This window comes from Mesoplodon bidens (assembly GCF_964165515.1).
Source record: "Mesoplodon bidens genome assembly, chromosome: 17".
NCBI classification, from domain to species: Eukaryota; Metazoa; Chordata; class Mammalia; order Artiodactyla; family Ziphiidae; genus Mesoplodon; species Mesoplodon bidens.
The window spans coordinates 12,113,213-12,138,776 of NC_138174.1; the positions used below are offsets into that span (position 1 = coordinate 12,113,213).

The 25,564-nt window shown below is 42.1% G+C and overlaps 1 protein-coding gene across 3 annotated transcripts in view; it reads right to left on the bottom strand.

Moving 5' to 3' along the window:
• DCLK1 (doublecortin like kinase 1) overlaps positions 1-23,235 on the bottom strand; it is a 325,626-nt gene extending 302,391 nt beyond the window's left edge. Inside the window, exons 1-3 of one of the 3 annotated variants that reach the window (XM_081214510.1) lie at positions 22,924-23,235; positions 17,815-18,209; positions 1,682-2,028 (exon numbers count right to left, since the gene is read on the bottom strand). In XM_081214510.1, the coding sequence (XP_081070636.1) occupies positions 1,682-2,028; positions 17,815-18,190 (723 nt within the window). In that variant the 5' untranslated portion in view covers positions 18,191-18,209; positions 22,924-23,235. The remainder of the gene's footprint in view (positions 1-1,681; positions 2,029-17,814; positions 18,210-22,923) is intronic. The other 2 variants (XM_081214509.1, XM_081214508.1) reach the window with 2 other exon arrangements.
• Between the last annotated feature and the right edge of the window lie 2,329 nt (positions 23,236-25,564).

Consider the following 25,564-nt stretch of genomic DNA (forward strand, 5'->3'; position numbering starts at 1 on the left):
GACGAAAACCATTGACAACATCATAATATCTATTCTAGGAATTCATTCTTGGAATAAACAAATGATCAGTTGATGGCAATTTAGCTTACATAATTAAAGCCAATTTTTTTATTCAGTGTGTAGCAATTTGGAACCCCAAAATTCTGAAGCAAGGTGGGAGGAGGAACATTTATCAATGCATATTCTTTGTTGTAAATTTTACTTTTTATGAAAACACGTGAAATCCCATCTTGAGAAAAATCACAAAAATGTAGAACTACAAGATGGCTGAGTAGTTCATTACAAAGGGAACCACTGAAGGGCTTAAGTGTTTAAATGTGAACCTTGCCATCTTATTGCTGCTGTAATTCACAAGGCAGCCATGGACTTTTTCATCACTGATATATTGGTGACATTCAGGCTACACACTCTTAGATCTAGAAGACTGGAAATTTCCTAAGAATCCTTATCCACATGACACTTAGGGGAAGTTTTATGAGACAAGCAGAAGGTAGGTGAATATAAATGAACTGGCAGACCTTCCTTTTTCTCCTAATGAATTTTATAATTTAGAGCATTTGAATGGATTCCCAGGGGAGGAATTCATCCCTATTGTTTCCATTACTAACACTCTCTAGTATTTGCATCTATTTCTAATTCATAAAGTTTGCATGTGTTAGCCTTCAAGCACCTGGATGAGTCTTCTATATAATAAGATCAATCTTTTAATTTATGAATCTAGTTTTGATTTTTAATATGTACACTATATACAAATCATTCAAATTATCCTTCAAAATAATTTCTAAAAAGTGGACAGATCCATGTTAAAAACAAAATTTCAAACAAAGATAGTGTACTAAAAACTATAATCTGAAACAAAAAGACACTAGTGAACTCTGAATGACCAGCAAATTTCTCTGTCCATATATCAGTGTTCTTTTATTCAGCTCACCATCAGGGTTCTGTCAAATCTTTGCAAAAGTCCACACAAGACTTCCTTTAAGTTCATCTGAGCAATGCACATTAAAAGGTCCACTCACCCAAATTGACTGATGTGCATTCCACAGCAAAGGAAAACCTTTTCATTGTAATTCTGAAATTATGTTTTCGACACAAGATGTATAATATTCTAGAAATATGCCTCTTAAAAGCCACCCAGATGGAAATATTTCATTCCTTAGATATGTACATAAAAATCTATAAAATGTAAATGAATCTCACTAGTGAACATTACTGAGACATAAAACTATGAAATATTATTTAGGTCAAAGAAAGGACTCAGATTTTTCTCTACTGGTCAGAGTCTACCTCTACACCTCGGTCCTGCTGGTGATGAGACATTACTATAAGGTGATGAGACTACTAAGGTGATAAGACATTACTATATAAACAAATTTAAAATAGATGTCTGAAAAAGGCACCATTATGTTAAGCAATTAATGACTGGAAAAGCAGAAATCTCTGAGTAATCATTTAAGCTTCATAGGTCTATATTTGTACTTGATTTCAGTGGTTAATCCTGTGCTAACTCTATCCTTGAACTGGTTTAAGGGCAACAGCTATGTATGCATTGACTAAACGACCCAAGTCCCTCAACATCAGTAAAATGTATGTTTCAGGTCCCCACCATATGCTGCATAAATCCCCCAACTCCCTGGTTCTTGCCCGTAAAGTTAAGGTCACAGCAGGTAAGCTCCCTTACCTGCTTCCCATCCAGGGTGTAGAGGCGTTTCACCACTCCCGAGTCCAGCTTGATGGCATCGGTGATGTCAGTGAGAACCTGTTCAAAGGAGTGAGCCGTCTTCTTGTTCAGCAGAATCCTGACAGCTTTCCGCGGCTTCACTCCACTTCTGATGATGGTGACCAGCTTGGGTCGAATGAAATCCTTATTCTCCCGCACCTCCGAAGGGCTCCCTTTGGCGGTGGCCAGCGAGGACACCGCCCGTGAGGCAGAGGTGGTCTTGACGTTCACGGACCAGTTGGGGTTCACGTTCTTGGTGTACTCCAGCTTCTTGAAGGGCTCTATTGAGCCACACACATAACTCTCTCCTAAGGAGGAAAGAAGCATATTTAAATTTACACTCGGGTAAATTCAATTCCTTTCTCTTACTCTCTGAATTTTCCTTTTCTACTTAGAAGCAAGCACTACTTGTGACTTTTTAAACAATGGGGGTATGATTAATAATTAATGAAAAAGAATTCTGCCTTCTTTTTTTAAAAATTTCTATTGGAGTACAGTTGATTTCCAGATTTTTGACTTCTAATCTGGCTCTGTCAGCAACAGATTGGTATTCTGGGGGAAAAAAAAATCATCATTCTTCCCTTTCTTCATCTTCGGTTTGGTGATAGGAATCCCGATATTGAATAGCCCTCAGAGAGATATGAAATTGAATTCAAAATAGAAACTATTTGGGAGGATTTAGTTATATTTATATTTGCAGAAAACTTCAAAATCGGAGGCACCTACATTTGCCACCTGAGATAATTTAAAAACTGAAAATGGATCAGAAAACAGCTTCTAAAAATAGCTGTGTAATTTTTTTTTTGATGGGAGTGTTTGTTTAACATTTTGTAAAGTCAAGTAAAATTCCAAAAATAAGCAGAATAACTCCTTTCCTTTTCTTCCTTCTTCACAGGGCCAAGCACAGTGATCCACACACATGTCACACTTGTTTATAGACAAAAAGTTTTGAGAGTCGTCAACTTACAAACTTCATAAACTGACTTTAAAATAAATATAACTATATAAGATGAAAAAGAGCTGAGGATCTAATGTACAGCATGGTGACTACAGTTGATAACACTGTATATTTGATATATATTTCAACATAGTATAATTGAAATTCGCTAGGAGAATAGAACTTGAATGTTCTCACTAAAGAAAAAAAGGAAAAAAAATAAAAATATTTGAGTTGACGAATGTGTCAGCTAGATAAGAGGAATCCTTCATATATATATATATATATATATATATATGTAAAATCATCATGAGGTACACTTTATCTTACAATTTTATTTGTCAATTATAATCCAATAAAGCTGAAAAAAAGAAAATATACAAAATTATATTTTTTATTAAAAATGATTCCTTAACAGAGAATCATTTAATGAAGATACTCAAACTATTTTTTTTTTGCAGGGTCTTCTACTGCCTTGTTCTCTGATATATGCCCAGCACACAGGACAGACCAGTGCCTGGCACCTCGGGGTACCCAATGTTTGTCGAATGAATAAAAGAATTATGGATATTCAGACTATTAAATAGATATGTATCACATAAAAAAGAAGGTAACACATGTACCATTAGTCATTATAAAATGATTAATCCTGCATACACATTTCATAAACTTGGGTCAAAGCATTTTGAAATTAAAGATCTCATAATGGCTTTTTTCTGTGTTAGTAAGTCTTTATAACTGGGAATAGGTAAAAATGCTAAAAAGCCTTCATAATTGCAGGTAAAGTATCCTAGGACTAATCCTACACAGCCCATTTACTTTTCTCTAAATCCTTGTCCTATTTTTAAATTAATAGTGCAAATATCCAAGGCCATGGAATAGGTATTCACATAAAAATAACTGAACCAGGGTTTCAAAAATAGAAAAGCACAATTATACATGTTATCAAACATTTACTTTGCCATATGTTTTTAAAACATATTCCAATGTGTGTTTATGCATTATGTCTCACTAGAAGTGGTACAAATAGTAAGACTAGGGGACGTTTACCAGTTTAGGAAACCCCCTTTTTAGTCATTTAGCAGTTACTACTGGTCCCAACTATGCTTTTCTCAAGATCTATGTGGATATCAACACATCCATGGGGGCTGCAACAAGAGCGGTGTTTCTGAAGGCTTGGTGGAGAGACAGTGTGAATGTCATGGTGGGAAGGGAACTGGAACTCTGGGCTCAAGACCTGGCCTCTCAGCATGTGACTTGGGCACGTCCCTTACTCTTCTCAGTGGTAGTTTATTCACCTGTCAGATGAAGGCTATGCCAGTGGCCACTTTCATCTCACCAGTTTTTTGTGACCATCAAATTAGATAGAAAAGGTCAAAGTGATCTCAAATGCAAAACTGCTACACAAGTGAAAATCACCAGAGGATGCATTGCACTAATTGTGCAGTAAACAGGTATTAACGCTGTAAAGTGTTCACTGTTTCTATGGTTACCAGTAGACCACAGATCCACTCAACTTGGGATCCATCACAATGTGAGGATGCCCCAAGCTTCCCCCAACAAGACACATAGGCCTTAGCTGACAAAACCAGACTTTGTCAGAATTCTGTGCTCATTGGAGATATGCCATTGTCTCATTATTTGGAAGATTATATACTAAGATAATAACTTAAATCAAAACAAAAACATGGAGTGGTTTACACTTCAAAAAGGAAAATTTTTAACTTTAGGAATAAAAAATAATTTTAAAAGGGAGGAATTTTCAAGTATTCACATAACAGTATGGAATGGGTTTGTTGAAAGAGAAGATAAACACTTTTTTTTTTTTTTTTTTACATCTTCTTAGACAAAGCACACTGAAAATTTCTGAAAGCATGAGAACTTTGAGAAGATAATGCGGGCTTGGTTCAAGCAACAGCAGTGAGAGGAAACTTGTGTTTTATCAGTGCTATCACTTTGAAACTTCTCTGCCTCGTTTATCGAATTCAAAGACTGGAATAAAATCTTGGGGAAGGGTGTGAGACTCCCATCAAAGATGATATTGTGTTAACAGGAAAGTGACACTAAAGTGAGAGAAAGGAGTGGCCACCAAATCCAAGATCACACACCATCCAGTGCTGTCATTTAGAATCTATTACACTATTCAGGAATTCAGGAAAAGCCAAGATGGGTTTCCATATGTTAATAAGCTTCTATTAAGTTGTAAAAATATATTTGCATTAAATCTACTTGACCCTCATTTTGACTACTTTTATTTTAATCATAATTCCGAACTTCTTCCCATCACAAGAGACGCAGCCTCTGTCATAACGCAGTTAAAGTTGATTGTGTTTTCTGATCTTGTAAAAATTAGCTTTTTGGTTAATGTGTTAATATCATTGATAATTGTAAATTAACAAATGTAATTGTTCTGAATGGGAAAAGTACATAGCCTCGATTTGGTCAAATGGCTCTGGATAGCCAGGGTTTAATCTCTTCCTTAACTGGGCAGAGAGTTAAGAGATTGGTTATATTCTTGACTAGGGAATCATCAATAGGTTTTGTTCAAGACCTGACATGAGGTATGTGTGTTAAAGGCCATTCAAAAATAGCAAGATATTGGGGTGTATGCATCTTTTTGAATTATGGTTTTCCCCGAATATATGCCCAGGAGGGGGATGCATACACCCCAATGTGCATTGCAGCACTATTTAGAATAGCCAAGACAGGGAAGCAACCTAAATGTCCAACAACAGAGGAATGGATAAAGAAGATGTGGTATATTTATGTAATGGAATATTACTCAGCCATAAAAAAGAATGATAAAGTCATTTGTAGCAACATGGATGGGCCTAGAGATTATCATAGCAAGTAAGCCAGACAAAGACAAATATGCTATCACTTACATGTGGAATCTAAAAAAAAATGGTACAAATGAACTTATATACAAAACAGAAATAAACCCACAGACACACAAAAAAAGCCTGCTGTTACCAAAGGGGAAAGGGGTTGGGAGGGATAAATTAGGACCTTGAGATTAACATATAAACACTGCTATACATAAAACAGATAACCAACAAGGACCTATACTGTATAGCACAGAGAACTATACTCAATATTCTGTAATAGGCTATAAGGGAAAAGAATCTGAAAAAGAATAGATATATATGTATGTATAACTGAATCACTTTGCTGTACACCTGAAACTAACACAAAATTACAAATCAACTATACTTCAATTAAAAAAATAAATTAATTTAATTTAATTAAATAGCAAGGTAAAGTAAAACTTCTCATTACCATAACATGCTTCCTCTACACACTAAGCCATCCCAGAGTTTCTCGGTATAATTTCTACTACTACAGTGAAATAAAAGTTAATCTATCTAAATCAAAGTGTATTTGAGCAAAATAGCCCAAAATGTGCTTTGAAACTTTTGGATTATTTACTATAGGTGAAATTAGACAAGGATGGCAAGATGGCAAAGATCATAGATGGTTTAAAGGAAATGGCATAAAAATCTACTTGGAGGTGGAGCTGGAAATTACTAAACATAATGACTTGCTCATTGGTTATCATACTGTCAGTTTTGTTCTAGTTTATTAGAGCCAAAAATTTTTACGTTAAGACTGACCCTTAATGTGAAATGTAATACTCTAGGTACCTAGGACGCCCCAACAAATAGCAGGAACTGCAGAAGCAGCATCTGTCTGAATTGCTGTGGCATTTACAAAAGCCAAAAAACTAATACTTGCGTGAAGCAAAGAGAGAAAGAAAACAACAGTTAAAACGAAACAAAAACAAAAAACAAAAAAAGAAGGTAAGAAAATGAAGCATGAAATTATGTCTGGATCCAATCAATACCTCCCAAAATATCAGAATATACTAACTTTTCCCTGCAAGGCTTAAGTATTTGGGGGACTTTTGAAAATAGAATAATTTCGGTGTAAGCATATTAGATTATTTTAGAGCTACCGAAGAGTCCTTGTTTTTTTTCCAAAAAATCACAAATGCATTTTTAAATTATTAGATTTTCTGTTATTCTTTAAAGTATGGGAATAAATTTTCTCTAACAAAGTTTATTAGTAAAAAAAAATCTGCAAAGTTAATGTCACTTGGCCACGGGCTCCCATTAAGAAATTAGAGAATTTGCACGTAAAAGAAATTCTCTTAGTCACTCTGGACAACTTCCAGTAATATGGTACCAGCTCCCTGGGTGACCAGGCCTGTGGAGTCAGCTAGGAAGGCATTCCTCCACGAGATCTCATATTAGGAGATACTAGAAGTCTGCCCTGTTTTTCCTCATTGCTAGAGGTTTTTCATTGGCTAAGGGTGGAGACATGTATATTCCAGCTGTGACATCACTTGACCTCGGTCTGAAAATGACCTAATCTCCATTCTTCACATTATTAAAGCTGCTTGCCCACCACCTATAGGATTCCTTTAAGTTCCAAATGTGGCATATTCAAAAGTGTCTTAAGTGAGGGCTTTGTGTAATATATCTCATTTTTCCAGAGTAAAGACTTTCTTATTGAAAACTCTGGAAATTAAAATTCACTATTGTGAGTTACAGTAAAAGCTGGGAAAGATTCAAATATATATTTAAATCTCTGAAACTGAACTGAGTTAAATTACATGAAAGATATTATTTATGGAATAAAATGTCATAAACTGCCTTCTGGATATTATATTTTATGAGCCTATCTCAGTATACACAGCAACATTTCATAATCTACCTGGAAGGTGCTGGTTTAAGAAGACGATCTTGATAGTGCTATCAAAGGCAAGAAAAAGGATTCCCAAAGGCAATTATGGATCATTTTTCCATAGAAGTCTTTCATTATATAATAGTACATAAAAATAAGCTTACTGAAAATAAAATGTGAATGTGTATTTTAGGTCTATGGAAAATGTCAACTTCTCAAATTTAAAGCAACAGAAAAATAACATAAAAAATTGAAGGATTCAATTTTTTTTAACTCAAAACTGATATAACTGAAAACTAGAGAAACTAAAATAAGAAGGGGAAAACAGACTGACGACCTATAATACAACAGTGGGTTAATATAATGTACAAAGCCTATTATAATTTACAAAAATACAAGGGACTAAAATATGTGACAAAGGATAAAAACAAAATAAAATAGAAATAGAAAGTGCCACTAGGGATACTATAAATTGCTATCAACCCTTTTGGAAAGCAACATGGCAAACTGTATTTGGAGCCAGGAAAATATTTATTCTCATTGCTAAAAATGTTTCCTAAGTAAATAACAGAGCAATAAATAACATTGCAACAAGTACAAACATAATTAGCCATGAAATCTAAAAATTTTAAGCAACCTCTTAAATTCTCAGTAACGGGTATAACACCTGAAAAGAATCCTAATCCTAATCCTTTGACCTTGTCTTCAAAGAATTTAGAAAGAAAGATGTGTTTATGAAAAGATTCCACCACAAGATAAGTGATAATTGGTAAATAAGTGGTCCCAGCAATCCTAATTCAGAAGAGAAAAAAAAAGTCATTTCCCACTTCCCACTGCGTGATCAATGAAGAAAAAATGGAATTCATCCTGGCCCTGGAAGTGAGGGTCAGATTTTCATTAGCAGAAAAGAGGACAGCATTTCAGATAAAAATAAAACACTAATATGCTCTACTGAACAGTACAGTAAAGGGATAGTCTGATTGATAGTAATATGTCTTTCTCAAAAAATAAAAACGGTTCCAGGGACAAACAAGTTAAGAGTAAGACTGCAGTAGGCAACAAGGTCAAAGTGCTTATGCAAGACCAGACCCAGGTTTTAGAAAGACCACACTGGCTGTAGTGTGAAGGCAGGGCTGAAGGCAGGACACGGGGAGACAGAAGTCAGGAAGCTACTTAGAAAGCTATTCTAACAGACCAGGAGAGGAGCTGAAGAACAGAAGTTCACACCTCCACATTAGGAACAGAGAGAAACGGCTGCTCTGAGGAGTACTTAACAGAATCAACTGACTGGATTGAAGAACTGGCAATTGATTGGATGCAGGGCTCATGGCAATAGAGTCAATGACAACACTGAAATGATGGCACTGAAACCTGTTTTGGCCAACTTCCCATATACCACAACAGAACAAATGAGAAGGGAAACATGTTTGGATTAGATGGTAAGGAGGAAAATGAATTTGGTTGTGCACATAATGAATTTCAAGTTCCTAGGAGCCAACCAGTTGGGAGATTTTCCAGCAAGCAGTTAGAAAATATGGGTCTGGGGTATGGGAAGGAGAGGCATGGGCTAGCTGCAGCTACGCGAACTGAAGAAAATGCTCAGAGAGACCCCACCCAGCTGGACAGGATGAAATCCAGGGCAACAGCAGTACGGAGGGTGCCCAGAGATGGAGGTGCCACTGAAGGGAACTGAGAGAAACCAGGTGCCTGGAGCCATGGAAACCGAGGGGTGGTGAGTACATGGCTGGGAAAGACCCAGACATCACCATCCGAGGCGCCAGGAACAGCAGCAAAGATAAGGTTTCCTAAGAAATCAGAGGCCTGGCCATTAGGAGGCCACATGTGGCCTCGTAACAGCCACTTCAGTTGGATAATGATGTCAGACTGCTTTCGTTCATTCATTTATCCATTCATTCTCTCTTTCCTCTTTCTTCCAGTGATATTTATTGAGTCCTTGCTCCCACCATGATAGACAGTGAGGACATCAATGGCTCCCGACTTCCAGAGACACTGATATAAAATAAGCAAGTATATTACAGTGTAATGATGCTAATCAAGGGGCTGATGTATGATTGGAAGTTGAGGAAGTAGAGACAGCAAATGCAGATATTTCTCATGGTAGAAGAGCCCTGGGTTGAGAGGTAAGGAAGACAAAGGCGAGAACTGTTTAGATTGTGGGAGACTTGTTCAGTAGGTTGAAGGGACGAGACTGGAGATGCTATTGGCAGAAGAGGTTAACTTAATGTTTGCATCAGTAGATCTTGTTGTAACCCATGCCATGCTACCTGTAATCCTCACCGCGATACTGTGAGCTAAGAACTAACAGACCTCTCCCCCCAGAGCACACTGACCCACGAGGAGCTAGGGAGCTTGCTCAGCGCCACCCAGCCAGGCGAGGTGGAAGCAGCATTCAGTTGCGGCGGGTCGGCCTGCGGAGCCAGGACTGCAGCATGATGCCATGGTGCACCCTCAGGAGAACACCCATCTTACCCTCCTCCCAGAAACAAGGAGGCCCCGAGGTGGGGGGTAACGGGAGACAAGCCAGAACAGAAGGAAGGGGCGGGACCACCGAGAGAAACACGATAAAGACTGGGGGCTGCGTCCTCTATGCTCGCGGGAGAGCCGCGGTGAAGCACAAGTGCCGTATGTGATGCTTGGTCGGTGGCCTGGTCCCTGTGCAGGAAAACTGGTTTGAAGCCCACTGTACAGGACAGGTGTCCTAAAGGACCTCATCTAAGAGAGGCTGTAATAGGAATGGAAAGCAGGGGCAAATACAGGTTCTATAAAAAGAAAAGAGAAAACAAGCTGAAAAAGGAAAACGAAGGTATAGTTTCAGCTTAGGAGACTACTACAACAGTACAGGGAAGAGATGAGAACAGTCAAGGGGCAGGGATATGAGGGGTCATGATTTAATTTTTTTAAACATTTTGCATCTTTCAAAATTTTCTATAATGCTCACTGTATAAAAATGTGCCACTCTTTCAGCTAAAAAAAAAAAATGGATAAAGATGATGTGGTACATATAAACAATGGAATATATATACTCAGCCATAAAAAAGAGTGAAATAATGCCAGCTGCAGCAACATGGATGGACCTAGAGATTATCATATTAAGTGAAGTCAGACAGAGAGAGACAAATATCATATAATATCTCTTATATGTGGAATCTAAAAAAATGACACAAGGGGCTTCCCTGGTGGCGCAGTGGTTGAGAGTCCGCCTGCCGATGCAGGGGACACGGGTTCGTGCCCCTATCCCGGAAGATCCCACATGCCGCGGAGCGGCTGGGCCCGCGAGCCATGGCCGCGGAGCCTGTGTGTCCGGAGCCTGTGCTCCGCAACGGGAGAGGCCACAGCAGTGAGAGGCCCGCGTACAGCAAAAAAAAAAAAAAAAAAAATGACACAAAGGAACTTATCTGCAAAACAGAAATCGACCCACAGACATAGAAAATAAACTTATGGTTACCAAAAGGGACAGCGGGAGTTGGGGGGGGTGAGATAAACCAGGAGTTTGGAATTAACATATACACACTAGTATATATTAAATAGATATAAATAACAAGGACCTGCTGTATAGCACGGGGAACTATATTCAATTTCTCACAGTAACCTATAATGGAAAAAAATCTGAAAAAGAATAGATATGTATGTGTGTATAACTGAATCACTTTGCTGTGCCTGAAAGTAATACAACACTGTAAATTAATATACTTCCATTAATAAATGGTTAATAAAAAAGTAATACTTTTAAAACAGTACTGAGGACTTGAAAAGTATAATAATGGTGGTGAAAAGGAGCAAACAAACTGAAGAAATGTCTTAAGCAGAATCAACAGTAAGTTGTGACAGCTTGGATTTGCGGGATGAAGAGAAGGAGAAGCCAAAGGTGATGTTGAATTCGATGGTGACACCGTTTAACAAGACGCAGAAGATGAGAAGAGGATTACATTCGGGATAGCCTAAGAGAATGGGTTCACATCTACACACGCTGAGATGAAATGACTCAGGATTAGAGTACAGGGTGAATATATCCAGGTGGCTGGAGCGCTGAAGAAAGGGCTGATCTGGGACTAACTGGCCTTAAAAGAGTGGTTAAAATAATGGAGTTGATGACGTCACAGTAGATGATCCAAAGACAGGAAAGTGAAGGGACCTGTGTATACAGGTGAGGCAAGTAACGAGGAAAACAGAAAATCACCCTTTGAACACCTTCCTAATCACTGGTACAGGCAAAATCCAGCAAGAAATGCCAAAATTCATGGGTGAAAGTTACTTACATAGGCACAAAGTTCCTCCTTAAAATATGTATTAATTACAGAGGGGGAAAGAGTAACTTTAGGGTGAAGATAACTGGCAGACACCTCCTTGGTTAAATGGGTCACAGTTAACCTCATCAGCAATCAGACGTGGCAACAGCATACACTCCTGAAACGATGCCCTGAGAAGGATGCAACCTCGCTTCTGTGGAATCCTTGCCACCAATGCATAACTTCGACCTAATCAACGGGTTAAACCAAGCTGGGGGACAGGCTACAAAATAACTGAGCAGCACTCTTCCGACAGTCAAGTCATTAAAGACAAAGGGAGATTCAAGAACTCTCACAGCTTGGAGGAGATGAAGGAGACAGGACAGCTAAATGCAATGTGTGATTCTGGAACAGAAAAAAAGGCCACTGGTGGAGAAACTGGTGAAAGCAAAATAAAGCCCACAGTTTAGTTGCTGGTATTGTTCTCAAGTTAGTTTTTACTTTTGATAATTAATACCATGGCTGTGTAAGTCATTCCCTCATGAGAATCTGGGTCAAGAGTATATGGGAACTTTCTTTGTGACACTTCTATTAAGTACAAATTAACTTCAAAATAAAAACCTTTAAAAATGAGGCAGGGGCTTCCCTGGTGGCGCAGTGGTTGAGAGTCCACGTGCCAATTCAGGGGACACGGGTTCGTGCCCTGGTCCGGGAAGATCCCACATGCCGCGGAGCGGCTAGGCCCGTGAGCCATGGCCGTTGAGCCTGCGGTCTGGAGCCTGTGCTCCGCAACGGGAGAGGCCACAACAGTGAGAGGCCCGCGTACTGCAAAAAAAAAAAAAAAAAAAAAAAGAGGCAGGTAGCCTGGAAAAAATAGAACTGAATCTTTTCCTCAAATATTATACTAATATGACTTTCATTAGAATATTTTTTAATGAAAACATAAAAACACTAGAAGAAAATAAGAGCAACAATTTTATAATCTCAGAGTACAGAGGACCCAAGAGGCATGAAAATCAAGCCATAAATGAAAAGACTGATTCATTTGATTATATACTTTTGTTAAATCTGGCAAAAAATACCCCACAATAAACAAAATCACTAAGGACAATCTGGAAAAAAATACTTGAAATTAGCATCACAAAGGGCTAATATATTTAAAAGAAAAAAAAATCCTAGAAGTCAACCAAAAAAAGACCCCAACCTGGTAGAAAAATGGCCAAAAGCTATGAAGAGACAATACATATGGGAACATGAAAATTAAAACTATAAGAGGATAAATGTTTTTCTTTCCTTAACAGATCAGCAAATGATAAAACATTTGGTAAAACATTGTCTTGTAGTAAAACAGCCACTCTCATATATTACTAATGGGGAGTACAAACTGGTACCACTTCTATGGAGGGAAATTTTGCAATGGCTCTTAAAAATTCAATGCTTGTACCTCTCTATCCAGCAATATTACTTCTAGGAATTGATCCTAGGCATATTCTCCTACATGAGTGGAAAACGTAACATTCAAGGATATTCCCTGCAAAACTGTTTCTAATAACAAAGGATTGGACACAATCTAAAGGCCCATCAATAAAAGACTGGTTAAATAAAAAATGGTACATTTGTAAAAAGGGTTACTCTGAAGTCAGGAAAAAGATCACAGTGGTTCTAGACTTGTGTTATGCTATATCGTTACGTGTGCAAAGCAAGGTGCCAAACTGTGAGCACAGTATGTTAACTTACAGGCAAATGATATGTATCTTCTTAACAAGCACTGGTATCTCTGAGGAGATGGAGACTCAAAAAACTACTAGTAGACTGTTGGCCACAGGGGAATGTTAGAGAGGCATGTTTTATAGCTTTTCAAACCTTAATTAAAAAAAAAAACTCAATGCAGCAGAGAGAGGCACAGAGTAAACTAGCGAATTAGAGAAAAAAACTAGATGACACCATGTCAAGGGAAAGGAAAATTGCCAAGAGAGCTGGGGGCCCTGGAAATCATGGTTGGAGAGAGATTCCCTGACTGTAGGGTGAAGTCTGGGTTTATTCCTGAGAGGTTAATTCTGATGGGGACTTGGGAAAAGCCCTTACGCTGGGGCTTGGGAGTCAGGCAGTGTCCATGGTGGGGCGGGGGTGCGCCGGGGGGGCGGGGTCACAGCATGTGTGGGAGCCGAGGAAGAGAGGGCCTTGTTTCTAATACATGCAGAGCTCATGTACCAATTAACTTACATATATCCGGAAGATAGCATCCTTGCATCGTTTTTATCCTAATGCTTAAAGGGAACGCTCTGGCCCTTTCAGACCTACATTCACACAAGATGTTAAAAGATGTTACTAAGACAGTAAAAGGATCAGTGGACGCCAGGGGTTAGGGGCGGGGTGGGATGAAGAAGCAGAACACAGGGTTTTCAGGGCAGGGAAACTGTTCTGTGTGACACCACAGGCTTGGATACATGTCATCAGAACTCCGTCCACACCCACAGAAGGTACGACACCAAGGATGAGCCCCCGTGTAAACTACCGACTTGCGGTGATAAACGACGTGTCGGTGCCGGCTCACTGACTGTAACAAGCGTACCCCTCTGGTGACAGTGGGAGACGGTGTTCACATGTGGGAGCAGGGGGATATGGGAAACCTCTGCTCAATTTTTCTGCCAACCTAAAACTGCACTAAAAAGAAAAGCCTGTTTAAAAGTGTGGGGAAGGGGAATGCCGAGTCCTCCACACACATCACTAACACCTGAGCAACCCACAGAGAAAAACCAATCAATCAGTTGCTGCTTGGTATGTACATTACATCTTTCTCCTAATGGTTCAAAGGTTTTAAGTGTTACTCCTTCATTTATCCTCACAACATCTGCATAGCTACGGTGGAATACAAACGGTGTAAAACTGGGTAAAAAGAGGCAATATTGGGAAAATGAGGCCACGTCTCAAGGTGAATCACCTGCAGAAATAGGCCTGTAATTCAACTTTCCTTGTTGAGCATCACGGCTTTTTTAAACATATAAAGGCCATTTTAAAAGCAAACAATTAGGAGTGTCATCCATGGTCTACTCTGAAGTGCATGCATGTACATGTGTGTGTATGTAAACATACATGCACAGATAGACACACAATGAAGCATATACCCACACTCATACACACACACACACACACACCCCACTCATACAGTTATACTCCAGGCCAAGAGCTAGCTTTATCAACATTTTTAAGCCAAATTTAGGCATAATAATAATACAACAGTGAAAGTGACCAGCAGACCGTTATAAATAAAGAAACTCACATACATCATTGTCAGAATTTCTAGTCTGAGATAAGTGAGAATGAACAAACTCACAAAAAGCCATTATAAGTCAGATATACTTGTCACAGCACTCACTAAAAGGATTTAACTTAAAATGCAAACATCATCATATTGGAAGGGGAAAAGAGAAGCTAATAACATGCACTGACGTTTACATAAAATTAGTATGTAAAGTGGGAGCTACGAACCTAATGATGAATATGAAGCAACGGTTTGCATTTTATCAGACTAAGCAAAAAACATAATTGACAAAGAGGCAAATCTAAATGAATTTCCAGCTATTTCAACACTAAGTGCAGCTGCATGCGAATTGTCAGTGTTATAAATGAAAAAAAAAATCTGTTTAAACTGAAAAAAATTTTTAAATGCAGCCAATAAGTGAACCTACCTACTTTACTGAAGTTACCATTTATTTAATCAGAAAAAGGTATTTTTTTTCAAAAAGGAATTTTTTAACATCAGAATATTCAATCTGCAGTTAACTTCTTATTGATCAAGGAGAAAGGTGTTTGGAGGCAAGTGAAAATAGTACAGTGTTTCTGGGAGCAGTATCTGTCATTCCTGGAATTAAGTCAAGGTTAAAAACATTTGTTTTCAAGAAGAAGCTAATACAATAAGATTTCATTTAAAAGCCACTAAGAATATATATATCTATCTCTTAATCACTTTGCTGTACACCAGAAATTAACACAGTATTGTAAATCAACTATACTTCAATTTTAAAAAGCCACTAAGAATACCCCACTCAGTATCTTATTAGTGGCAGTTATGAGCTCAAGTGCTGGTACCAGCCCTCCTGGGTTCAAATCCTAACTCTACTATTTCTTGCTGTGCGACTCTGGCAGATCACTTAACCACACTGGGCCTCACTTTTCTCATCTTACTATGAGATCATTGTGTACCTACCTCCTAGGATCACTGTGAGAATGAAAAACGTTCATACATGCAAGACGCATGCTCAGTATCTGTGAGCTATCACTATCATCATCACTCCGGACAGTAGTCTCTCTCTCAGGGCAGGTGTTCTTTGGTGCTAAAAAAACTGACAAAGAAGATGGTGGCGAGCATGCCATGATTTTGCTGGTCCCTGGATATAAAGTACTGTCATTTTCCCACCTCTCACACCTTCTCCTTGGCGGATGGGAATCATGGGAATATCTCTGCCACTTCTGACTGAAGATCGATCCTGGGTGAGAAACTGATTGAAGTAACCCTCCCCGCTCACAGATGTTGCACAAGTGACTCTAGACCAGAGAATGCCAAGCCCAGGATGTCTTAGAAGGTGCTTTGAGATCCTGGCATATTTTCCCTACAACACCATCAGCCCTCAAAGGGATGGCTTGGTGACTGCTCATACACCTGACTCTGTACTTGATCTTTACCCAGATCCTTTGGAATATCTCACCAAATTATTTATCCTGCATTTTCCAAGGTCATGAAAAGACAAGGCACAAAAATCAAAGCTGATACACAAAGATTTTATGTTCATTCTTCCCCTTTAATTTACTGGAAGTTCCAGCATCTGAGAAGGAAAAAGGCCAAGTCTACAGGCATCTTGGCAGGGTGATGAGTCATCGAAAAGAGATGTGAATTCCCACAAAATAAACATAACCAAACCCCTCCACACCCTCTCAAGTGCAGTCACACTGTGAGTGGACAGGCATCCCTGCCAAGGGATCAAGGGAAGAGAAATGGGAGAAAGACAGAGAAGCCCTCAGCCTTGAATCACATACAAACTCTGATTCCAAAGGAAGACCAGAGTGCTTGCCTGTGTGCAGTCAGGGCATGGCATTCATCCAGGGATCCAGACAGACTACAGGGCCTGGGCAAATACATCTGGAGTAAAGATGAACTCGGGGTGAAATCAAGCTCTCCCCACATTCCCAACTTCCTTTCCCGTGTTGCTTTGCACTAATATTTCATGAGGACCTTGAGACCTCAACTTAGAAAAATCTACTCTCCAAAGAGGATCGGCTACCCTCATTTACATCTCAGCATGAATTTAATCCCGGTTATTTTTCTCCCAAGTTACTTTACTTCAATTATGATTTCTAAGGTGATTAGAGACCTCATGCCCTGTTCAAACAGGGTCAGTCCTGAGACACATATATTCCAGAGGAGGCAACCTACTCTGCTTGCACAAGACACCAGGCCTCATCCGTGGACCCAAATAGTCCTATTTCCACATGAAATGTCTAAAATAGGTAATCACTGTTAACCTACGTTAAACTTAACAAAAATAAACTGAGCAGATTAACTCCTCAAATACCACAGAAAGACAACAATCCTTTTAAACTTAAAATCAGTCAAACCTTAAAACAATTTTAAAATTTAAATGTATCATATTGGAAAGAATAGCCAGCAAATCTAATTTTTGGTCCAGCAACAGCACTATCTTACCATGTAGGCACAGACATACGTCACCTGAATTTTGGGGCCTCAGTCTCCAGTGATAAAAATTAATAGGTTTGATACCTATCTAAGATTCCTTAAAACTCAAAAATTTCATGATCTATTAGTTATTTTCAGTTCAAGTACTTTCAGACATGTGGTAGCAAAAGTTCAATTTGCAGCTAGAAATAAGAACTATGTGATTAAAGATATAAAAGTGGACTTTTAAAATTAACGTAGCATGGGTGTGAGAAAAAAGAGAGAGGATGCTGTAGAATTAAGACACTTTTTCCCTCAGCCCATTATTATAAGCTACCTGATCGAATACCATTAGGTTTGTTGGGTTTTTTTCTGTTTACACTACTGTACAGACAAGTGAACTCTCCACCATGTGGAATAGTAAGGATCACAGCCACAAGGCTGAATGCTGCCTTCTTAGAGATCAAGCAGAAGATGGTGAGAATAATATGGACCTGTGGGAACCGAGGCCATATGCCCTAGGGTCACTTGGGAGGTATCTCCCAGCTCTCACCTTCCAGCAGCTGGTCCAGGCTGGAAATCTTCTTGAGCCCATCAATGGTGTAGATTGTTCTCACCCCCTGGGGCAAATTCACGTTATCCGACAGAGTTCGGGTCAAATCAGCCAGCAGGGCCTCAAAAGATCGGAACCGGTCTGGGGAGATGGCATACACAATCCCTTTGAAGTATCGATCTCCGTTTCGATAGAAACGAACTTTCTTGGCCTTCTTCTCGGAGCTGAGGGTCTGCAGCGTGCGGGTTCGGTAGAAGCTGCAGTGGGCGCTGTGCGTAGGGCTGGGCAGCCCATTCACCCGCGACCCTCGGCTGTATCTCTGCGCCTTATCCCTTTCATCGAAGTGCTCCAGCTCCATGTCTCTGCCGAAGGACATGACGGAGTTAAAGTTGAACCTGGGAGGCACAGAAACACAAACAGCCACACAATGATGTTATTTTAGCACCCTGATTTGAAAGGCTCAGCTTGAGAGCAGCTGATGGAGATACTGCTAAAATCAATGATATGTTTAATATGAATTGTCAAGCTGGGAGAGAAAAGACAAAGAAATAGAAGAGGCAGGCAGACCCAGTGGAAACAGCTCATTAATCAACCCCAGCTTTGTCAGAATACGGCTGTACGCATTGACCACCTAGCACGTCAGGCTTTGAACGGCTATTATTTCCAACAGTCACAACAAACCTTCCAAAGTATTATTAACCCGATTTACAGATGAAGAAATTGAGGCACAGAAAAATTTCTCCAAGTAATTCAGTTGAGAAATGCCTGAATCAAGAACTCTGCCCCAGGTGTGCCTGACTTCAAGGGTAGGTAGGGAATGAGCTTTCATTTCACTACAGGGCTAAAGATACAAGATATAGTGGTGGTGGTGGACCAGGAATCAAAAGAGGGCAGGTAGCATTTAAGAGTCAGATTGTGAACATTTTACCTAGTGTTTGTCCTCTCCATGGCTAGACCAAGAGCAAAAAATCTGTAGATTCTACCAACTTAAAAGAGCTTTTCCAGCATATTCACATATTGAATTGAAATTTACTTAAAAAGTGGACTCACCATAACTCATTTACTTATATTTAATGCTCAGATAAGGTGGATTAAAAAAAAAAAAGAAGAAAAAGGAAGGTGGGGGAGGGAGGAGAAAGGGAAGGAGGCAGGGGCAGAAAAGAAGAAGGAAGAAGAGAACCAGCACAGCAACAAGAACAAGAAGGAGTGGAAGTTACTTCTCTGGGGCACTTGGCCTTTCCTCCCACTAAGGCTCTCTCTGTCTTTGTGGTTGAGAAAATCGAGATTTGAAGATGCTGACCGAGACTTGACCCCGTATGAGCTGCGTAACCTTGAGAAATCTACTTGTTCAACATCTTTAAGCCTCGATTGCCTGAATCACAGGTGGAAAAGATAAAGGTACCTACCTCATAATTAACATCAGCTATTAAATAAGTTAAAACACATACAGCACTTAGGGTAATGTCTACCCTGTGATAATATTAATATTTTTATTAATAAAATCTGCCTTTCTGTTCCTGACTTTGTCACAAAAAGAACTAGTAGGAACAGAATCTCTCCCTCCGGTAAGGGAGGCTCCAGGTGAGCTTCCCCCACCCCCACCCCCCCGCCACGGAGTTCCATCTCATGACCTTCTAAAAGGTACACCTGTGCCCCTACGGGCCCCATCTGAATTTCCATGGAGGCTTGTCATCAGCAGCTGCCTGTGGGATCAATTCATCCTTGCTCAGGGGTTAGCTGATTAGGGCTCATGCTGTTGCCCCTCACGGGGGGTCCGTGTTTTAAACAGGGCAATCTAGGAAGTGGGAAAACCTCAACATTCAAAGGAAAGAAGTTTTAACGACAAAGTTTCAGGCAATATTGAAATAAGAGTTTAAGGGAAATGGAAAATTGGGGGCAAGAACCTTACACGTGCTCCCCAAATCCCACCACACAGACGATGTCACCTTTCCGAAGGTCAGTCCAAACCAGCCCAAAGTACTGCCAAGCCTCCCTGACCTTTCCTTCCCCCTCAGTAAACTGACCTCTGATCCATTCAGAATGGCTACAAATTCATGCTCAAAAGCTTCATGCACTGCTAGAGACTGTGCACTCCTGAAATGAGTGGAGTGGAAAAAGCTCACATTTATCGAATGTCTATGACGTGCCTGACACTGTTACGTGGCGATCAACTGCTGTGTCATATGCTAAAAGCTCCCTCTAAACCTCCTGCCAGTCCAATGAGGGAGGGGATATTCTTGTGACTGAGGATGAGTGCAGGATGTATCCAGGGTCCCAAAGACAGAACTGAGGGCCTTGGGACTTGAACCCAGATTCACTCCAACTGCCTCTGAGCTGGCACTCCCTCCTTTCCAACCTGTGCACTCTGTCCTAGAGGCCTAAACCCCCTGGGATTGGCCCATCATCACATGTAAAGTAAGGTGTTTAAAGCCCTCACTCCTCACTAGCTCTGTGACCTTGGGCAGGCCACTTAACTGCCAAAGACATTGTGTGCACAGAGATCAGGCAGTGGTTGCCAGGCCATCAGCGTTTTCACCTGTTCATGATTCTAGCGCTGACCCTGCTGGGGGGAGGGGGCAGTGGACTGGGATTCAATCCGGAGCAATTATTAGTTCTGTGGGGTTTTTTCCTCCAAATATGAAAACTGCCTCATGCCACTCAATAACTTCACTTTTAACAGTCTAAATTTGCATTTTCCAGAAAAAATATACCATATATAGGTAGGTATGAACTGGTTGCATTGATTTTGAAGTTAGATAACTTCAAAACAATTATTAGTTGATATCCAATCCTTCAGACAGCTATTAATTAACAGAGCCAATATTTTGCCCATGATATCATAACTGCTCCTACCCTTTTTAATTATTTGTTTTTAAAAGGAGTTATTTGGTCTTCCAAAAGGGATGTGTGTGTTGGGGGGATGATGCTGCCAGTACTCAAAAACCCATGCCACCTCACTAGACTCTTCAAACTTCGTAAAGTGTAAAGGTCAGATTGGCTGTTGAAGGTTTTGTTTTATTTTTTAAATGCAGTGATCATTCTTCCAACCCTAGGCATTTCCTCCCAAATCCAAATAAACCAAAAGAAATCACGCCGGACATGCAGAAAGGATGGCACAATTGTGTCACCAGAGTGCAAATCTAATTCCAAGGGGCTCTTGTTGATTTGCAATCTGCAAAGGTCAAATAATTTAGCAATTGTTGGAATTCCCTTGAGGGAACGGGCTTCTAGAACCAAGAATTCCACACCAAATGGAAAAAAAAAAAGGTCAATTTAAAATAGAGAAAAGTTAATTTTATTTGTATGTTTCTCCCAACTGGATCATGTGTTCAACCACAGCAGGGCCCACATCTTTTACTTCCCTTCACTGAGTCTGTCCCAGAGTAGGCAACGATGTTGGTGACAAAGAAAAACCACACTCCAAGTGAAATCATTCTCAAGGCTACAGCTACCACTAAATGAATGTCGAAAACCACGCTAGACATCCTCGTGTTCCAGATATGTGCGGCTTCAAAATAGGTATTCTTTCCCTTGCTTGGCTGGCTCAGCAATTCCATTGGCTTAGTCATACATTCGAATCAAGAGCTCCTGAAGAAGATTCACTGGGCTTCCACAGGTCCCCACTTTCTGCAAGGAAGCTGGCTAAAGGATACAGCCACCCGTTCACAGACCATAGATGGCTAAGGGCCTGGGCACACATGTGTCCTGGGACCGAGAAGGTAACCGCACCACCTAAGCCACAGAGGTCCCAGAGGCTTGCGTGGGGAAGACCCGGCCTGGATCTTATCAGAGATTTTCCTATAAACACTACCAGGCCAAGAAATCAGCTTCTTCGACTGCTCTCTATGGGATTTCTCACCATTTTGAAGAAACTGTGTGTTCATCCTTCTCTAGATGAGCACACGAGTTCCTGTTTTGGCGATTACACACACCCCAAGAAATAATTTGGCATAAACGCTACCACATCTAAATAGATGCTAGACCTGGAGGTCCCAAGGCACATTTTGCTAGTGGGATTAGGATGTAGGTGGACGAAGGCACGCACGAAGAGGCAAACACACCTTCAGTGTGCATGCACCGCCCTGGACACACATATCACAGGATGTGTGCATACCTTTTACACGGTTCCTACATATAACCTCTCTTAAAATCCTTCTGACCCGCATTCATGTGACATTTCATACTTAAAAGGTTGTCCTACTTTCCCGGCGAAAAGAGGTATATTTAGGAACATTCATAAAACGTATTCATGGAACACCCTGCCGTGTGGCCGCTGAACGCGTGTGCACCAGAATCTGGACACACATTCATAGAGGCGGGGAGAGCAAGCCGGCCTGAATAAAACCTTTCAACCACTCCATCTCCTGCAAGCATCTCCTGGCCCAATGCAGCAGCGATTCCGAGCAGACCCGGTTTTCAGCAGCGGCCTCTTTTGTGGGGGGCCGTGCGGGGCTGGGCGTGCGTTTCCCGCTAGGAGGGAAATGCCATTTCCTCTCCGCAGGCTGTTAGCACTGCAGGTACTAATTTGTACACGGGGCAGCCACGCTGTCCCCGAGGGAACTCGAGGCCCCGCAAACGTGCTTGCAGCACCCACACTGCAGTCACCCCCCGCGCACGGATCGCCCCGTCCTCAAGCACACACCACCCTCCCGGGCCCACGGGGAAGCACGCGCACAATAAGAGGCCCGGCCCGACCACTCCTTCTGGGCGCACACTTGGTCCTCGCTCCGCGGCTAGTTCTGACAATGACAAACACCTGGCCCAGCTCCTCCGCCCTAGCTCTCCATCTCCGCTAACAAGGCGGCCGAAAGAATGGGGGCCCCGCTCGCCCGACTCCCCGTTTTCAGTCCGGTGGCACCAGACAAAAGAGGCAGGTGCCAGCAGCCCCAGGGCCGCCTGCACACACCGCCCCCGGCCGCGGCCGGGCAGCTCCTTTCGAGGAACGGCGGGAAGGGCGGCGGCGGCCGAGGGGGCGCCCGCCTGCCCTCCGCGCCCGCGCTCCCCCGGACCCCGCGGTTGCGGGAGGAGTCGGCGCTGCCGGGCCCCCGGAGGGGCCCCCCGGCCGGCCCGCCCCTCGGCTCCCTTCCCCGGCGAAGGCAAACCACGCACCGGTCCGCTGAGAGACGCCGCCGGGGGTCTTTGTGGCCGCGCTCGGGGCCGCCTCCTGGTGCTGTCTTCGCGGGGCTGGGTGCGGCCTGGCCGCGGGGCTGCGGGGCGGCGGCGGGGCCGGGGCTGGGCGGCGGCCGCTGCTGGACCGCGGGCGTCTGGGCTGCAGCCGCTAGCGGAGGGACGCGCCTCGGCCGCTCCTCATCGAAATGCGGCGCTTCGCACAGCCTCACTCCTGCCTCTCTCCGGAGGAGGGCGGCGGCGGCGGCGGGCGCGCTCCCTGCTTTAGCGGCGCACTCGCTCCCCCGCCCACCACGCTCCCTCCTCCTCCTCCGCGTGCGCGCCCGGTGCCCCCGCCCCTCCGGGCAGAGCGAGCCCACCACGGCTGCGCCCGGGGCCTCCTCCTCCCCTCGCCCTCTCCCGCCGCCGCGACCTCAGTGCATCTGGCTGGAGCAAACCCCCTAACCTCCCCAGGCCCCGGGAATGATTGTCTGAAGATTGGGACCGGTCGGTGGTGGACCTGGGGACAGGCGGAGAGAACGTGGACCGGGTCTGAACCAGGAAACGTGCAAGGCGGAGTCGTGAGGTGTGGCCGTGAGACCCCCTCCCTCAGGGGAGGCAAGGGAAACAGTTCCTCCCCCCCACACACACTGTACACACACTTCGATGTGACCTCATGGTTTGACACCTTTCCCAGAATCATGAAAGCCAACGTGATGGCCCTGTCATCACTTCTCACCCAGGACACATCCATGCAGCACCTCCTGGGAGGACCATCCCCAGACCCTTCCAACCTACCCGCACTAGTGTCACCCTCAGGCCCCCTAACTGGGAAGGGCCAGATCTGCGCATAGATCCCACCCATCATCTCCACTTGACCTCCAGACTTGAGTCACCCTTGAAACAGTGATCTCTGCTTGGAGCTGAATATGTGTCACAACAGGCCCTTGATAACTTAAAGGCCAAGTTTCGCTACTGGACCCCTCGTGCCTGCCAAGGCTGGCGGTCAGCTCTGGAAAGCCCCATGAGATCACATAAGCCTCGCCACACACACACACCCCAGGGGGCAGGAGTGTTCTCAAAGCTCAGGCTGCTCACAGCTTCCTCCAGTTTTTGCAGGGAAGTCCAAGAATCAGGTCGCAGACTTCTGGCAAACCTTAGCCTGGTTCATTGGGCAGCCTGAATTTTGGTCCAGTTAACCTCCTGACTGTCCCTTGAGACATGTATTTGTCCCAAATACTGTATTTACACAAATAAACGTGCATCCCTCTCTTCCTGAGCTTACAGTTTTCAATAGAAAATCAAAATTTTTTCTCTTGTCAGCTGAGCCATTATGTATTTGACTAGTTATTATTAATAAGAGCTATTCTGAAGTACTTTCAAAGTATTATGTAAATACTAACTACCCTTTGTTATAAAAGGCAGCTCAAAAGAGATGCATGTTACATATTCAACAAGTGCTGCAATATTTATTTTTGAACTACTGAATAGCCCAGGGATGAGAGTACAGTGAACTCACCAAATTAACTAAATGCAAAGTACTGAGCCTGTTCCTTCAAATTCTAATCAGAATGAGGGCCAAGGGGTAAGTGCAGAGAAAGAAGCCAAGTGTATTTTGAGAAGGGAATCAAAGCTTCTGTTTATCTTTCCTGTGACAGATGCCAACTGATTTCTGCCAAAATGCTAAACCAAGAAATATATTCCATCTCCTTGCCCCTATGGATATTCTGTCAGGGTCATTTCTTAAGCACTTTAAGTAGCTCAACTGTATCTTACCTCTTTCCTAGGTCTTCTCTCTGGGATATGCAGATACTGTCCAAAGAAACACCTTTGAGTTTGATTCTCTCAGTTGCAATGTGCTCTCACTAGAAATAGTTGGGCATCATTAACCCTTTCAGGACACCAAAGGGCAACTGATAACTAGGTGGGCACACTGAATAGTACCCACCAGCCAATATATCATGGTCATATCATTTAGCCAGGACAGAAGGATGGTCACAAATGGCACCCAGTGACCTAACAGAAGTAACTACAGAAGGGCCTAAATTATTCCAGGGTAGTCTTCGGCAAATCTAACTGCTATTCAATAATAATTCCTAATTGAAGTGAAATTTAATCAGGAAACTCCTAGTTCAAATAATTTTCAAAAACCGACATTTCTTCCAATACATCACAAGGATACTGACCAGAGAAGTGACTGACCCTTTTCTCCATGAAAATCTGAAGGCAACAGAGGTCTCACTCTAACTCCCCAAAGCTAACTCTTTTTAAGCTGTGTACCCCAATTGCTGCTCGAAGCAGCCGCAGCTCTGCATCCTGCAAGATGACAGTGGCTTGGACACCATTCTGTCGGTGGATCCTGTTAACTGAGCGCTTGCTTTTTGCTGTGCTGGGGGCTTTTGTACATTTTCTCATTTCATCCTTATAAGAACCATTCAGGGTAGGCATTACTATCCTCACCTAACAGATGAAGGAATTTAGGCAGAGGGAGGTTACCTCATTTGCCCATAGTCATGTAGCTAATAAATCTCGAGCCCAACTCCATTTTTTTTAATTCCTAGGTTTTAAAATTCAAGTCACTTTTCCAATTGCTATGCCCATATGCTTATAAAGCAATACCAAATGCTAATGTGAAGTGTAATCA